At 33.8% G+C, this 15,153-nt stretch overlaps 1 protein-coding gene across 1 annotated transcript in view; it reads right to left on the bottom strand.

Moving 5' to 3' along the window:
- MAP2K5 (mitogen-activated protein kinase kinase 5) overlaps positions 1–15,153 on the bottom strand; it is a 117,313-nt gene that overhangs the window by 37,672 nt on the left and 64,488 nt on the right. Inside the window, exon 17 of the mRNA XM_056499794.1 lies at positions 9,429–9,458. Coding sequence (XP_056355769.1) covers positions 9,429–9,458 — 30 coding nt within the window. The remainder of the gene's footprint in view (positions 1–9,428; positions 9,459–15,153) is intronic.

The following is a 15,153-nucleotide window of genomic DNA, read 5'->3' on the forward strand; positions in this document are numbered from 1 at the left end:
GATTTGCAGCTGACCCAGGGTTAGATCTTCCCACTGCAGTTAGCAAATTTTCTCTTTACATTTATACAGCTTTTGGAGCTCCTGATAGTTGGATTTATTTTTTATTTTTTTTTTAATAGAAAAACCCATCTAGCAACAAATCATACAGTTGTGATTTTAAAGGGAGGCTTCACACACCAACATTTATTTTAAAAGGAGACAGGAGTTATTTTTCATCTCTACAAATGAGGGTTGAGCTTTAAGAGCAAAAATTAACATTCTGTCCTGCTGACCAAAGCTTTATCTGCGCCCTGATATAAAAAGTGAAGGAATATCTAAATATTCTGGATTCCACTATTCCACAATTCCTGTGGAATTCAAGGCTGATCTTCAGATATATTTTATAATTTCTTATAAAATTGCAATTGCTGATAATTCTGCAAGAAACCAAAGCACCAAACCAGTGAGAATGACCCCCCCTCAATTTGTTCCTGATATTCTAAACCCCCTTCCCCATCCCCATCTGGGGATTTTGCAAATGGCAAACTTCAATCATTGTCACAAAACACAAAAAAAAAAAAAAAAAAAGAAGAAGAAGAAGAAGAAAGAAAATTATTTCCAAATAAAAAAATAAAAAAAACCCAGACAATTCACAACAACCTTAATATTAAATATATTCTTACAATTATATTAAGCTGCTTTTCCCTGAGGTCTCCAAACAAATTTATATAAAGAGATTATTTCATCCACCATTGAACTGCAGCCACTTCTCAGAGAAATCTCTTTACCAGAGTTTAGAAACACAATTCAACAACGTGGGCATGGAAAGCTCCACACTGTTGGAGGGATTGTGGTGGCAATAATGGCAATAATGACAATAATGACAATAATAACTCCTCCCAGCAATCACAACACCCTGACAACAAATCCCTTGGTCAGCAGGACAAGGAAAAAAAAAAAAAAAAAACCAACAAATTTAGTAAATTGCTGTTGAAAATCCTGGAATGATTTAAGTTGGGAAAGGTCTCCAAGATCAGAGGAGAACAAAGAACAAGAAATCAAACAAAGAACTGGGTTTGGTTCCAGATCTTTGTGTCACCCAGAGAGGAGCTGAGAGGGAAAATGAGCACAAGTGAGCAGGATGAGAGTCATGGAACCCTCTGGGGGATCCAAAAAAGCTCCAAGATCTCCAAAAATCCCCAGGAACCGTGGGGGGTGTCCAGGAGGGACAGGCTGGAGCACCTGAGGTGATGCCTCCTCCCTGTGCCTCACCCTGGGCACCCCCAGGAGCTGAGAAACACCCAGAGCAGAACACAAATAACCAGAAATTCAGAGAAACCAAAATAAAAAATGGGGTGTCCAGCCTGGAAACAGAACAAGGACATCAAACCACCACCCTGGGCATCCCCAGGAGCTGAGGGACACCCAGAGCAGAGCCCAAATAACCAGAAATTCAGAGAGACAAAAAAAAAACAGAGCAAAGAAATCAGGAAACAGAGCAAGGACATCAAACCACCAGCCTGGGCATCCCCAGGAGCTGTGGGACACCCAGAGCAGAACCCAAAATACTAGAAATTCAGAGAGACAAAAAAAAAAAAAAAAAAAAAAGAGGTGTCCAGCCTGGAAACACAACAAGGACATCAAATCACCAGCCTGGGCATCCCCAGGAGCTGTGGGACACTCTGAGCAGAACCCAAATAACCAAAAATTCAGAGCCCCAAAAAAAAAAAAAAGGGGTGTCCAGCCTGGAAATACAGTCAGGGCATCAAAACTACCACCTCTCCAACCTGGGCATCTCCAGGGAGCTGTGGGACACCCAGAGCAGAGCCCAAAATCACAAATGCTGGGAAACAAAAAAACTACAGAGCAAAGAAATCAGAAAGCAGAGCAAGGACACCAAACCACCACCCTGGGCATCCCCAGGAGCTGTGGGACCATCCAGGCAGAACCCAAATAATCAGAAATTCAGAGAGACCCAAAAAAACAGAGCAAAGAAATCAGGAAACAGAGCAAGAACATTAGAGTCACCACCTCTCCAACCTGGGCATCCCCAGGAGCTGAGGGACACCCAGAGCAGAGCCCAAATAACCAGAAATTCAGAGAGACAAAAAAAAAAAAAAAAAAAAAAAAAAAAAAAAAAAAAAAAAAAAAAAAAAAGGTGTGTCCAGGCTGGAAACACAGCCAGGGCATCAGGGCCAGCACCCCTCCTGCATCCACCTGTTCACCTCAAATCCTGCAGCAGGAAAAACCTCCCCAGAATAAAGCAGAGGAACCAATGGCAGGGGCTGAGAGCCCCCAGCAGCAGAATTCCCACCAGGATTGTCCCTGTCCTGGGCAATCCTCTGCAGGTCCCTGCTGGCTTGGAAATAAAAGTGTGGAGAATAACTGGAGAGCAATTGTGGAGAACAAATGGAGAAAACTCTGGAGAACAACTGGAGAAAACTGGAGAAAAAATGGATATAATTCTGGAGAATAAATGTGGAGAACAACTGGAGAACAATTGGAGAAAATTGTGGAGAACAATTGTGGAGAACAACTGGAGAATAATTATGGAGAATAAATGTGGAGGGCAACTGGAGAACAAATGTGGAGAACAATTATGGAGAAAATTGTGGAGAACAATTGAAGAAAATTGTGGAGAACAAATAGAGAAAATTGGAGAAAAGTTGTGGAGAACAACTGGAGAACAACTGGATATAATTATGGAGAATAAAAGTGGAGAACAATTGGAAAACAATTGGAGAACAATTGGAGAACAATTATGGAGAATAAATGTGGAGAACAACTGGAGAAAAATTGTGGAGAATAATTGGAGAACAACTGGAGAACAGCTGGATATAATTATGGAGAATAAATGTGGAGAACAAATGGAGAACAATTATTATGGAGAAAATTATGGAGAACAATTGTGGAGAACAAATGGAGAAAAATTGTGGAGAATAACTGGAGAACAACTGGATATAATTATGGAGAATAAATGTGGAGAACAACTGGAGAACAACTGTGGAGAACAAATGTGGAGAAAATTGGAGAATAAATGTGGAGAACAACTGGGAAACAATTGAGAACAACTGGAGAACAATTATGGAGAAAATTGTGGAGAACAATTGGAGAACAACTGGAGTCTGGAATTCTTAGGATTAGAGATTCAAAAATGCACATCAGCCTTTCAAGATCCCAAACCACTGCTAAAACACACTAAGATAATATTAAAACTTATTATGAAATCATGATATTAAAACTTGTAGGATTTTATTGGCTACCTCCATGTCCATGCTTGACCAAATTATTTAAACATCAATTTTACATTAAAAAAAATTTCAGGAAGGTGAAGATAAATAAATAGATTTTTTTCTCCTTATATTTCAGATTCTTTTAAAATTTTTTTTCTAAAATCTCTCCATTTTCCAAAGCCAGGAAGCACCTCTGGAAAAACAAACTGAAATTCAAATTTTACAAGTTCCTAACAGGCAAATCAAATTCAAGTTCAAACTGATTTCTGGCTATGGAGGAAAATAAAACAATAAAGCAAAAAGCATCAGAAGGGAATGATCAGGAATGATCTATCAGCATCTGAGCAGTGCTTAATGTCTTTTAAATGCTTGGATGCAATGCTAGGTCTGGAAGACAAAACATTTCTTTCTTACCAGGGAACATGCTGTAAACAACCCTCAATTTATCCTCCCCAAAGAAATGCTTCAAGGAAAAAAAAAGCCAAAAAAAAACCACTAAAATGGTTATTCAGCATCCCAACTTGAACTAAATATTTATTTTATTTTTTTTTTTTCCCTTGACAAGCTGCTTCTATTTAAATGCAGCCAGGCTGGGTTGGGTCAATAATATGGATTGCAGAGAACAAAAAAAAACCTTTTGTGTTCATGCAGAAAGCAGCAACTTCATCTCAAGCCAGGCAATTATTCAAAATAAATCCCTGTTTTCCAAGGAAAAGCTGGCACAGGAGGTTTGGACCTCGAGTGAAATCTCCTGGCAGAAATTGCAGGGAGGGAGGAATTTGCTGAGGAGAGGAGGAAAATGAAAATTTGTGAGAATCCTCAGCTTTGGGGATCAGGAAAAAAAGAATAATAATAACAACAGTAATAAATAATATAAATAAATAATAAAATAAAATAATAATAAAATAAAAAATAAAATAATAATTAAATAAAATAATGATGATAATGATAATAATGATGATGATGATAATAATGATAATTTTTAAAAAGGCAAAGTGCTGTCCTGCTGGAGGAAGGAGCTCATTGTCCCCAGTCCAGCCCAGAATATTCTGCATTTCCCCTCTGAGCCTTTTCAAACACTGGGATTTGGGAAAAGCACAAACCTTTCCCTCTTTGCTTCCACTCAGGGTGTTTTTATTTTATTTTATTTTATTTTATTTATTTTATTTTCTTTTTCCCTGTTATGTTTTCTTAGGCAGCAAAGCCACAGCCAGAGCTGTAAAATTCCATTTTTTTTTTATTTTTTTTTGTGCTTCCCTTGCTGTGGGATTTAAGGATGTCTCTTCCTTGACACCAGGAATAAGTCATCATTTTCTTGGACTACAGCTCTGCCTCTCTCAGTTTGAGAAAAAAAATTAAAAAAAAATAAAAAAAAATCAAGTGGGAAAATCCAACTACCCCTAATTTATTCCCCTTATTTCTCCTGCTGCAAAAATAAACTGTGTATATATATAAAAAAAAGAGCTTTAAATTAAAGTCTCCTGCTCCCAGAGCATTTTGAAATAAGTTATTTTAACAAATACCATCTCCCACCTCCATCATCCCCTCTTGTCTTTTTGATCTTTTTTTTTTTTCCCCCCCTACTTATCACGTTCTTTATTTGAAACAGATTTTTAACAGATAATCTCTGCTGTTAGAACAATATCCTCGCTGGCATTTTATTCAAATAATTCTTAAAAACAGCTTAAAAAGCCGTTTGGAATCACATCAAGCTCTCCCATCAATCAAACAGCAAAAAAAAAATAAATAAAAAAAAAATCCACATCAGCTCAACTCCGACTCTTCAAGGATTTCAGAGCCAACCATAAAAAACTCCATTAACTTCTGACAAAGAATGCAAATTAATCACAACATGGGGTGAAATGAAATTAAAGGCTCTTTTCTAATCAATGACAAGGCAGGATGAAATATTTGGTGTGGGGATGCTGTTGTTTAGATATTTATTTATTTTTAAATATTTTTTTTTTGTTGTTAAAATAAGAATTCACCCTTTTTAGCCTTTCCCCATCCCTACAGGGATCTGCTTACAAGATCTCCAAAACACACTAATCATGAAAATCTCAGGTGCATCCAATTTGTTATTCACACTCCAGGAAAATAAATAAAAAAAAAAATATATATAAATAAATAAATTTAAAAAAAAATGTAGACAGATGCAGCAGGAACCTTAAATGACAGTTTTGGCCTCCGGAAGTGAGATTGCTACAGCAAAATCTAGTACAGCCTGCAGGTGAAATGTCTGGAGCTCCATATGGAGCAGGGAAAATTAACAACAAGATGAAAATCACTCCAGCAGCAGGGAGTCTGAATTTAACACCAAAAAAAAAAATAAAAAAAAAGGAGAAGGGGGAAGAGAAAAAAAAAAAATTAAAAAAAAAAATGTAATTTTAAAGATGAGGCAGGAGAAGTAATAAATTAATGGGGTGTGAAAATGTTCAAAGCTTTCCCATGGCAGGGCAGTGTTTGCAAAGATTTGGGGGAGTGTGGGATGGGAATTTTTTTTTTGGTGTTTAAAAAAAAGAAAAAAAATCAGATTATTTTTAATCTCATTTATGAAGAGGAGTTTTTCTAAATGTGAAATCTTAAATCCTGAGCAGGATGGAAAATCCATCCCTTTAACACCCTGGAGAAAGTTTGATATTTGAGAATATTTAGTGGGCAATTCCATTTTTTATTTTTGATTTTTTTATTAATTTCTCCTAAATTGCATTATCATTAAACAAATCACTGCCCCCCCATCGTGGTTTTATTTTGGGAATTTAAATCTCAGATTTTTGGGGCTCCCAACCTTAAATTGAATTAAATATCCAAAGTGCCCTGGTCTTTTGGGGTGTGGAAAATCAAAATAATCTAAATAATCTAAATAATCATCTAAATAATCATATAAATAATCTAAATAATCTAAATAATCATCTAAATAATCTAAATAACCTAAATTTCCTTGTAAAGGAAAATTGAAAACTTGTTTTCCTCAGATCCCTAAAAAAGCTGGATGGGTTAAGGAGCAGCACCCTTGAAAAGGAGTTTCTTTCCTTTTTTTTAATGTTTAGGTGGAAAATAACTTTATTCTGGAATATTTGTGAGCAGATGATTCTTATTAATTAACAGAGGTGCAAATAAACCCCAAATTTACCTTTAAACATTTCAGTTTGTACCCACAGCAAACCACGAAAAGCACCAAAAATTCAGATTTTTACTCCATTTTAAGCTTCAAGTAATTCCTGCTCCAAAGTTTTTAGAGTGGAAAATTCATTTCTGAGCATCCCTGATTATTTGTTCCTTTTTCCTGTCAGATGCTGATTATGAGGATTATATTCTGTATGTTGAACCCAAAAAAATAAAAATAATTAGAGTTAATAATTATATATTCACCCTAAACACACCCATAAGGAACTTTTCTGGCACAGCAGTTGCTGAAGTGCTTAATTGTAAAGATCAAATAATGATGAATAAATCAGCAAAATAAATACTTATAAACAAAGATGGGGGAAATGAGAAGTGAAATATTCTCCTAAAGAAAAATGAAATAATCATCCTTTGGTTTTTTTGGTCCTGAATTTCCACACTGCAACATTTCCCCCTGGAAATCTTCATTTAAACTGGATTTACACCCACCATTTGTGCCTTAAAAAATAAAGAAAAAAGTAAAAACAACTTTTGTTTTTTTGTTGGTTTTTTTTGGTTTTTTTTGCAGCTGCAGATCAACAATTTCAGGTGGAATTTCCCATTTTCACAGAGGATTTAGGGATAAATTTGTGACCTTCACCCACTGAAAGGAAAAATGACTCAAGGAATGAACAAAATCAGGCCCTTGATAGGAAAACAAAGAGATTAAAACCCCCAATTAATTATCCCCCTAATCAAAGAATGTTTCTAAGGGTTCTCCTGCCCTAAAAAAAAAAGATAAATTCACATAAAATCCCTTCTGCAAACATAAGTTTGAAAAGTTTAATAACCACATTTTAAAGTTTCACCTCCTCTACTCTTCTGCATTAAAAAAAAATTATATATATATATATATATATACACAATTTCATGGGCTGCTGCCTTGCCAAATATTCTTTTCCAAACCCTCATTATTATTTTTTTTTTAATTAGAGCTGCAAAAATCAGCTTTGAACTTGGCAGTGCTGGTTTGCTCCCAGTTCAGGGAGAGTTTTTTGGCCTGGAACCACATGGAATGTCCATGTCCAACCTCCTTCCCTTAAAAAAACCAAAAACCACGAGGTTAATTTGAAATTGTTCCCTCCTCACTTTGAATTTCAGGTTTTAAAATCCACAGGGCTCCTCAACACAAAAGTTTCTTTTCCAATCCTTCAAAACCCCCCTTGAAAACCCAAATAAAATATTCCAAACCCAAATAAAAGATCCCAAACCCAAATATTCCAAATCCAAATGAAATATTCCAAATCCAACTGAAAATATTCCAAACTCAAATAAAATATTCCAAACCCAAATGAAATATTCCAAACTCAAATAAAATATTCCAAATCCAAATGAAAGATTCCAAATCCAAATGAAAATATTCCAAACCCAAATATTCCAAACCCAAATATTCCAAACCCAAATGAAAGATTCCAAATCCAATTGAAAATATTCCAAACCCAAATAAAATATCCCAAATCCAAATAAAAATATTCCAAACCCAAATGAACTATTCCAAACCCAAATAAAATATCCCAAACCCAAATAAAATATCCCAAATCCAAATCAAATATTCCAAACCCAAATCAAATATTCCAAACCCAAATATTCCAAATCCAAATAAAAAGATTCCAAACCCAAATAAAATATTCTAAACCCAAATAAAATATTCCAAATCCAGATGAAATATCCCAAACCCAAATGAAATATCCCAAACCCAAATGAAAATATTCCAAACCCAAATGAAATATCCCAAACCCAAACCAAATATTCAAAATCCATTCTGTTAAAGGTCTCAACCAACATTTTGCAGAGAAAATGAAAGAAAAAAAAAAAAAAAAAAAAAAAAAAAAAGTGAAAAATCAAACTATTTCCACCCAAGTCTGCAGAAGTGTCAGGAGAATTTGCTTCCAGAGATGGGAGAGGGAAGGAGGCCCAGCCCATTATTTACACCCAGGTTTGGGAGGCATCTGCATAATCTAACCATGCATAAATTCATAAATTAGTGTGTGTATTACAACAGTTATTTGCATAATAATAGCGAGTTAATAGATGCTTAAAGAGCACAGAGCAAAGCACCTTTAAATCAGCCGTGCCTGCAGGCACTGAGACTGCAGAGCCCAGGATGCAGAGAGAGTCCTCATAAAACACAAGAAACATTAAAAAAAACATTCAAATCATTCATTTGGGTCCCTGGATAATTCCCTTTTTTTTTTTTTTTTTTTTTTTTTTTTGTCCCTGGACACCTCACCTTTTTATTTGTTTTTTTTTTATTTTTTTTTTTTTTTTTTTTTTTTTTTTTTAATTTTTTTCCTCCAAGAATAATTGGAGGAAGTGCTGAGCAGTTTGTTCTGACATCCATCTCCACATGAGGAATTGTCAAAATCACTTCTGGGTTTGTTTTCTTCAAAGCTTCACGAAGGTTTTTAAGCATTAAAAATTAAAATATTCTCTGGTGATGCAAAACTCAGCATCCACCCAACCCACTAAAGGTGGAAAGAGTTTTACCAGCAGCTTCAGGTGGGTGGAAAATATCATCTTAAAAAATACCAATATTGACATAAAATTCTGATTTTAGGTCCTCTCCAAAGGAAGAACCTGAAGTTGCCTTAAATATCCCATTCACATTCTATTTTTGAGGAGATTTGAAATCGTTGTGCCAGGATTTAAAATCAGAATTAAAAATCAAATGGGAAGAAAAGAAGCAGATACAAAAAAGCAGATACACCTTAAAAAAAAAAGTGTTAAAATTGGATTATTTTTTAATATTTTAATTTTTTCTTAATTTTCTTAATTTTAAAACCAAATGAGCATCATCATCATTTTTTATTGTCTCCAGGGAAAAAAAAAAAAAAAAAAAAAAAAAGAGAGAGTTTGGAGAAGAGGAGGAAATAAAAAAAAAAAAAAAAAAAAATCAATAGAGACTTCTAAATGACTCCTTGCAGCTCCCACTTTTCAATTTAACAGGACAGATTTATTTGTGTGTGGCTCAAATGTTCACAATTGCTCTCTGCACCTTCATACATAGGAATGAATGTCACAGTGGCAAACAGCAGTAATGAACAATCTTACCTGAGGATATGGAAACCTCCCAAGAGCAAGCTGGGAAAGGAAATAATATTTGTCTAGTTAGAGAGATTTGCATGGAGGGCACATTTCCCTTCCAGAGAGAGAAAAGTGCTCAAAGTCTCACCACGGCAGAAAAAAAAATAAAATAAAATAAAAGGGAAAGAAAAAAAAATGAAAGGGAAAGAAAAAAAAAAGAAAAAAAAAGAAAAAAAGGGATTTTGTGAACACAAAGAGCTGTGTTTAGAATGGGGCTTTCAACATCATCAATCCTCATTTTTTGTGGGTTTTTCCAGCATTTTTTAATTCCTCTGTGCCACCATTTGATGCCCAAATTCAGGCACATTTCTAAAAGTTCTAAACTCTCATGAATATAGAAATTGGGAAAAGGCAAAAAATGGGATTCTGTGTTTAGAATGGGCCCTTCACAACCATCACACTCATTTTTTTCTGGGATTTTTGGGTTTTTCCAGCCCTTTTTTCCCCTCAGTGCCACCATCTGATGCCCAAATTCAGCCACATTTCTAAAAGAGAAAAATTCTCAACTCTCATGAATACAGAAATTGGGGAAATGGCAGAAAAAGGGATTCTATGTTTAGAATGGGGCTTTCAACATCATCAATCCTCATTTTTTGTGGGTTTTTCCAGCATTTTTTAATTCCTCTGTGCCATTATTTGATGCCCAAATTCAGGCACATTTCTAAAAGACAAAAATTCTCAGTTCTCATGATGACAGAAATTGGGGAAATGGCAAAACAAAAAATTGATTCTGTATTTAGAATGGGACTTTCAACACATTCATCCCTTGTTTTATCTGGGTTTTTCCAGCCTTTTTTAATTCCTCATCATTTGAGGCCCAAATTCAGGCACATTTCTAAAAGTTCTCAATTCTCATGATGATAAAACTGGGAAAAGGTAAAAGAAATTGATTCTGTGTTTAGAATGGGGCTTTCAACATCATCAATCCTCATTTTTTGTGGGTTTTTCCAGCATTTTTTAATTCCTCTGTGCCATCATTTGATGCCCAAATTCAGGAATATTTCCAAAAGTTCTAAACTCTCATGAATATAGAAATTGGGAAAAGGCAAAAAATGGGATTCTGTGTTTAGAATGGGCCCTTCACAACCATCACACTCATTTTTTCTGGGATTTTTTCATTTTTCCAGGCTTTTTTTCTCCCTCAGTGCCACCATCTGATGCCCAAATTCAGCCACATTTCCAAAAGAAAAAAATTCTCAACTCTCATGAATACAGAAATTGGGGAAATGGCAGAAAAAGGGATTCTATGTTTAGAATGGGACTTTCAACATCATCAATCCACATTTTTTGTGGGTTTTTCCAGCATTTTTTAATTCCTCTGTGCCACCATTTAATGCCCAAATTCAGGAATATTTCTAAAACAGAAAAGTTCCAAACTGTCATGAATATAGAAATTGGGGAAAAGGTAAAAGAAATTGATTCTGAATTTAGAATGGGACTTTTACAACCATCACACTCATTTTTTCTGGGATTTTTTTGGTTTTTCCAGCCCTTTTTTCTCCCTCAGTGCCACCATTTGATGCCCAAATTCAGGAATATTTCTAAACCAGGAAAGTTCCCAACTCTCATTTTGATAAAATTGGGGAAATGAGCACAGGAGGGCTCTGCCTGTGCTGTTATTATCACAATTTATTATCTGTACTGAGCAGGCAGTTCAGCTCCCAAAATCCTCCCTTCAGTGGCTCAGGGTGAAATCTGAGTGAAATCTAAAAATCTGGGTGAAATCTGGGTTATAGAGTAAAAATTTGGGTGAAATCTGGATTACAGAGTAAAGATCTGGGTAAAATGTGGATTACAAAGTAAAAACCTGGGTGAAATCTTAGTTATAGAGTAAAAATTTGGGTAAAATGTGGGTTACAAAGTAAAAATTTGGGTGAAATTTGGGTGAAATCTGGGTTACAGAGTAAAAATTTGGGTGAAATCTCAGTTGCAGAGTAAAAATCTGGGTGAAATTTTGATTACAGAGTAAAAATTTGAGTGAAATCTGAGTTACAGAGTAAAAATTTGAGTGCAATTTGGATTACAGAGTAAAAATCTGGGTAAAATGTGGATTACAGAGTAAAAATTAGGGTGAAATCTGGGTGAAATTTGGATTACAGAGTAAAGATCTGGGTAAATTTTGGGTTATAGAGAAAAATCTGGGTAAAATGTGGATTACAGAGTAAAAATCTGGGTGAAATCTGGGTTATAGAGTAAAAATCTGGATGAAATTTGGATTACAGAGTAAAAATCTGGGTGAAATGTGGGTTAGAGAATAAAAATCTGGGTTACAGAGTAGAAATCTGGGTGAAATTTGGATTACAGAGTAAAACTCTGGGTGAAATCTGGTTTATAGAGTAAAAATCTGGGTGAAATGTGGGTCAGAGAATAAAAATCTGGTTTATAGAATAAAAATCTGGGTGAAATGTGGGTCAGAGAATAAAAATCTGGTTTATAGAATAAAAATCTGGGTGAAATGTGGGTCCCTGTTGGTGCCAAATCTCCACTTTCCCCCAGCCCCATTTCCCAGGATTTTCCCAATTTCCCTTTGCTGCCTGATCATCCAGTTCAAAAAAATCCCCAAAATGCCCCAAAAATCAACATTTTTATGGATACTGCCCAAAAATATTCCACTGGTCACAAGGCCCAAACATTCCCAGAGAAATTCTGTTGTAAGAGAATTAAATAAATAGAAATAAACCCAGAAATGCCCAAATAAAATAAATTCTGGTTTTTAATAGTGAAAAACTCCAGACAGAAAAAGCAGATGATGGTTCTGTGCACACAGAATCCTTCTGACTATTATTATTATTATTATTATTATTATTATTATTATTATTATTATTATTATTATTATTATTATTATTATTAATTCATTTATTTATTTATTAAAGAAAAACAATCACTGCCTCAATGATTACTCCAAATAGTAATTAATTAATTAATTAACTGATTAAAGAAAAACAATCACTGCCCCAATGATGGCTCCAAATATTTATTTATTTACTTATTTATTTAACTTTTTTACTTATTTATTTAAGAAAAAACAATTACTGCCTCAATGATTACTCCAAATATTAATTAATTAATTAACTTATTAAAGAAAAGCAATCACTGCCTCAATGATGCCTCCAAATAGATAAAGATAAAAAGATAAAAAAGAATAGAATGAAATTACTAGAATAGAATAGAATAGAATAGAATAGAATAGAATAGAATAGAATAGAATAGAATAGAATAGAATAGAATAGAATAGAATAGAATAGAATTAAAATGGAATGGAATGGAATGGAATGGAATGGAATAGAATAAAATAAAATAAAATAAAATAAAATAAAATAAAATAAAATAAAATAAAATAAAATAAAATAAAATAAAATAAAATAAAATAAAATACAATGGAATAGAATAGAATAGAATAGAATAGAATAGAATAGAATAGAATAGAATAGAATAGAATAAAATTGAATAAAATTGAATAAAATAAAATAAAAATAAAAAAATAAATAAGAATTAAATAAATAATTGAAAGAGTTACAAATTAATTTAATCTTCTGCCTGCAGTTTGCAGCTGCCCTCCAGAGTGTCTGGGGTTTAAGAAAAAAGCTTTGCAAGGCCTGGGAGTGAGAAAATCTTCAATTTTTAATGTCTGAGGGGCAGCAGAGAAGGATGAAGTGCCAGATCTGCAGGGGGGAAGGTTATTACAGCACCAGAAAAATGCCCCAAAATAACCTTTGGGACTTTCCCTGCCTTGAGCAGATGAGTTAAAAATCAAAATAAATAAAAAAAAAAATCGAAGGTTAATTCGCCTTAATTAAAGATAATTCGTTTTATTTGGATTTCTTTTGAAATATAAATTCTGGCAGTGGTGGCTCAGGGCTGCAGGTTCAACTCACATTTCTGCCACAAATCCTGGCACAGGGACCAGAATTTTCCAGAAAAAACCAAAATTCCCAAAAATGCTCCAGGAGGGTTCATGTGATGGAGCACAGAGCCTTCAGCCTGGCTGTTTGCTTAAAATAATTAAATTTAAAATAGTTTTGCTATTAATAAAATTATTAATATTTGTTATGAATTTCGTGAAGTGAATAAATTTATTTTTGCTCCAATTTTTAAAAAGTAGAAGCAATTACAGAGCAAGAATTGGAAACAATCCCATTGGTTCCTGTTCCATCCAATGGAGGGAGGGAACCTTGGAATGGTTTATAATTAATATATATTTTATTTATTATATATATAGTATATTTTCTATTTACAGTATATTTTATTTTATTTATTGTATTAGATATAATATACAATATATAATATATAATATATAATATATAATATATAATATATAATATATAATATATAATATATAATATATATATGCATCATATATTATATACAATGTAAGAAATAAATATTTAAATATATAAATTATAAATATATTATAGAAAATACACATCCCAAACACCCTGATGTCTCCCCTCAATTGTCCTCTCAGTCCTCCCTACCCTGACTTATACATAAAAATATTGAGATATATATTGTGTATTATCTACACACTATATAAATATATATTGTATCTAATATATGGTATCTAATATCTAATATATAAAATATGATATATAGTAATATATGACATAATGTATTGTATATAATATATATTTTGTACAATATATAATATGCAACATATAATATACAACATATAATATACAATATATAATATTATTTATACGATTATATATAGTATATTATACATTATATATATATAATATATATATTATATTATATATATACATATATATTATATATTATATACTATATATTATATTTTATTTATTATATAGTGTATATTATATACTATATAATACATACTATATAATATATGGCATCTAATATCTGGTATCTAATATCTAATAGATAAAAATATATTAAATAAATAAATAAATAATAAAAAATATAATAAATCTATTCTATAAAGCAGCCATCCCCAGCACCCCCAGCTGACCTCCCCCCTCCCCCCAGCCTGCCTGCTCCCTGCTTTCTCCCTGGATTATTTATTTGGATTATTTATTTGGATTATTTATTTCCCTGCCCACAGCAGCAGTTGCTGATCCACCCTGATCCAGGGAGGTCTCACCCTGTGCAAACTGTGCCTAAAATTCACTTTATTGCACCTCATCTCCAATCTGCTGCTGGTCTCAGCCTCCAGCCCGGTGCAGCAGGGGTTAAATCACCCTAAAATCCTATTTAGGATTTAGGTTAAAAATGGATTTTTATATCATTTCTTTCCTTAATCCCAAAGGAAAAGGCTGTTTTTCCTCCACTGGGACAACCTGAGGTTGTTCCTTCCAGATCATTACAAAAAATCAGCAAGATTTGGGTTTGAGGTTTTTCCTTCACCACCTCTAATCACTGAATTCTTTGTCCTTGAAGAGCATCAAGTCCAAGTATGAGCAAACCCCATGGGTGGGAAACCCCCCCAGACAGCTCCAGGGAAGAGAGAATCCAAACAGAAATCAGGAAAAAATCTTTTTTCACCCCCAGGAAGGAATTTGTGAAGTGCAGCATCCTGCTTGGGATGGTTGGTGCTGCAGGAATATTCCTCAATAAAAAGGATTTGGGTTGTGCACGTGACAGCTCCTTGGATTTCTGATTTTTTTTTTTGTTTTTTGGCTGGTTGAACACTGTCACCAAACCACAACACCACACACTACAGTCCTGACAG

The sequence above is a fragment of the Oenanthe melanoleuca genome, chromosome 10 (genome assembly GCF_029582105.1).
Source record: "Oenanthe melanoleuca isolate GR-GAL-2019-014 chromosome 10, OMel1.0, whole genome shotgun sequence".
Classification (NCBI taxonomy): domain Eukaryota; kingdom Metazoa; phylum Chordata; class Aves; order Passeriformes; family Muscicapidae; genus Oenanthe; species Oenanthe melanoleuca.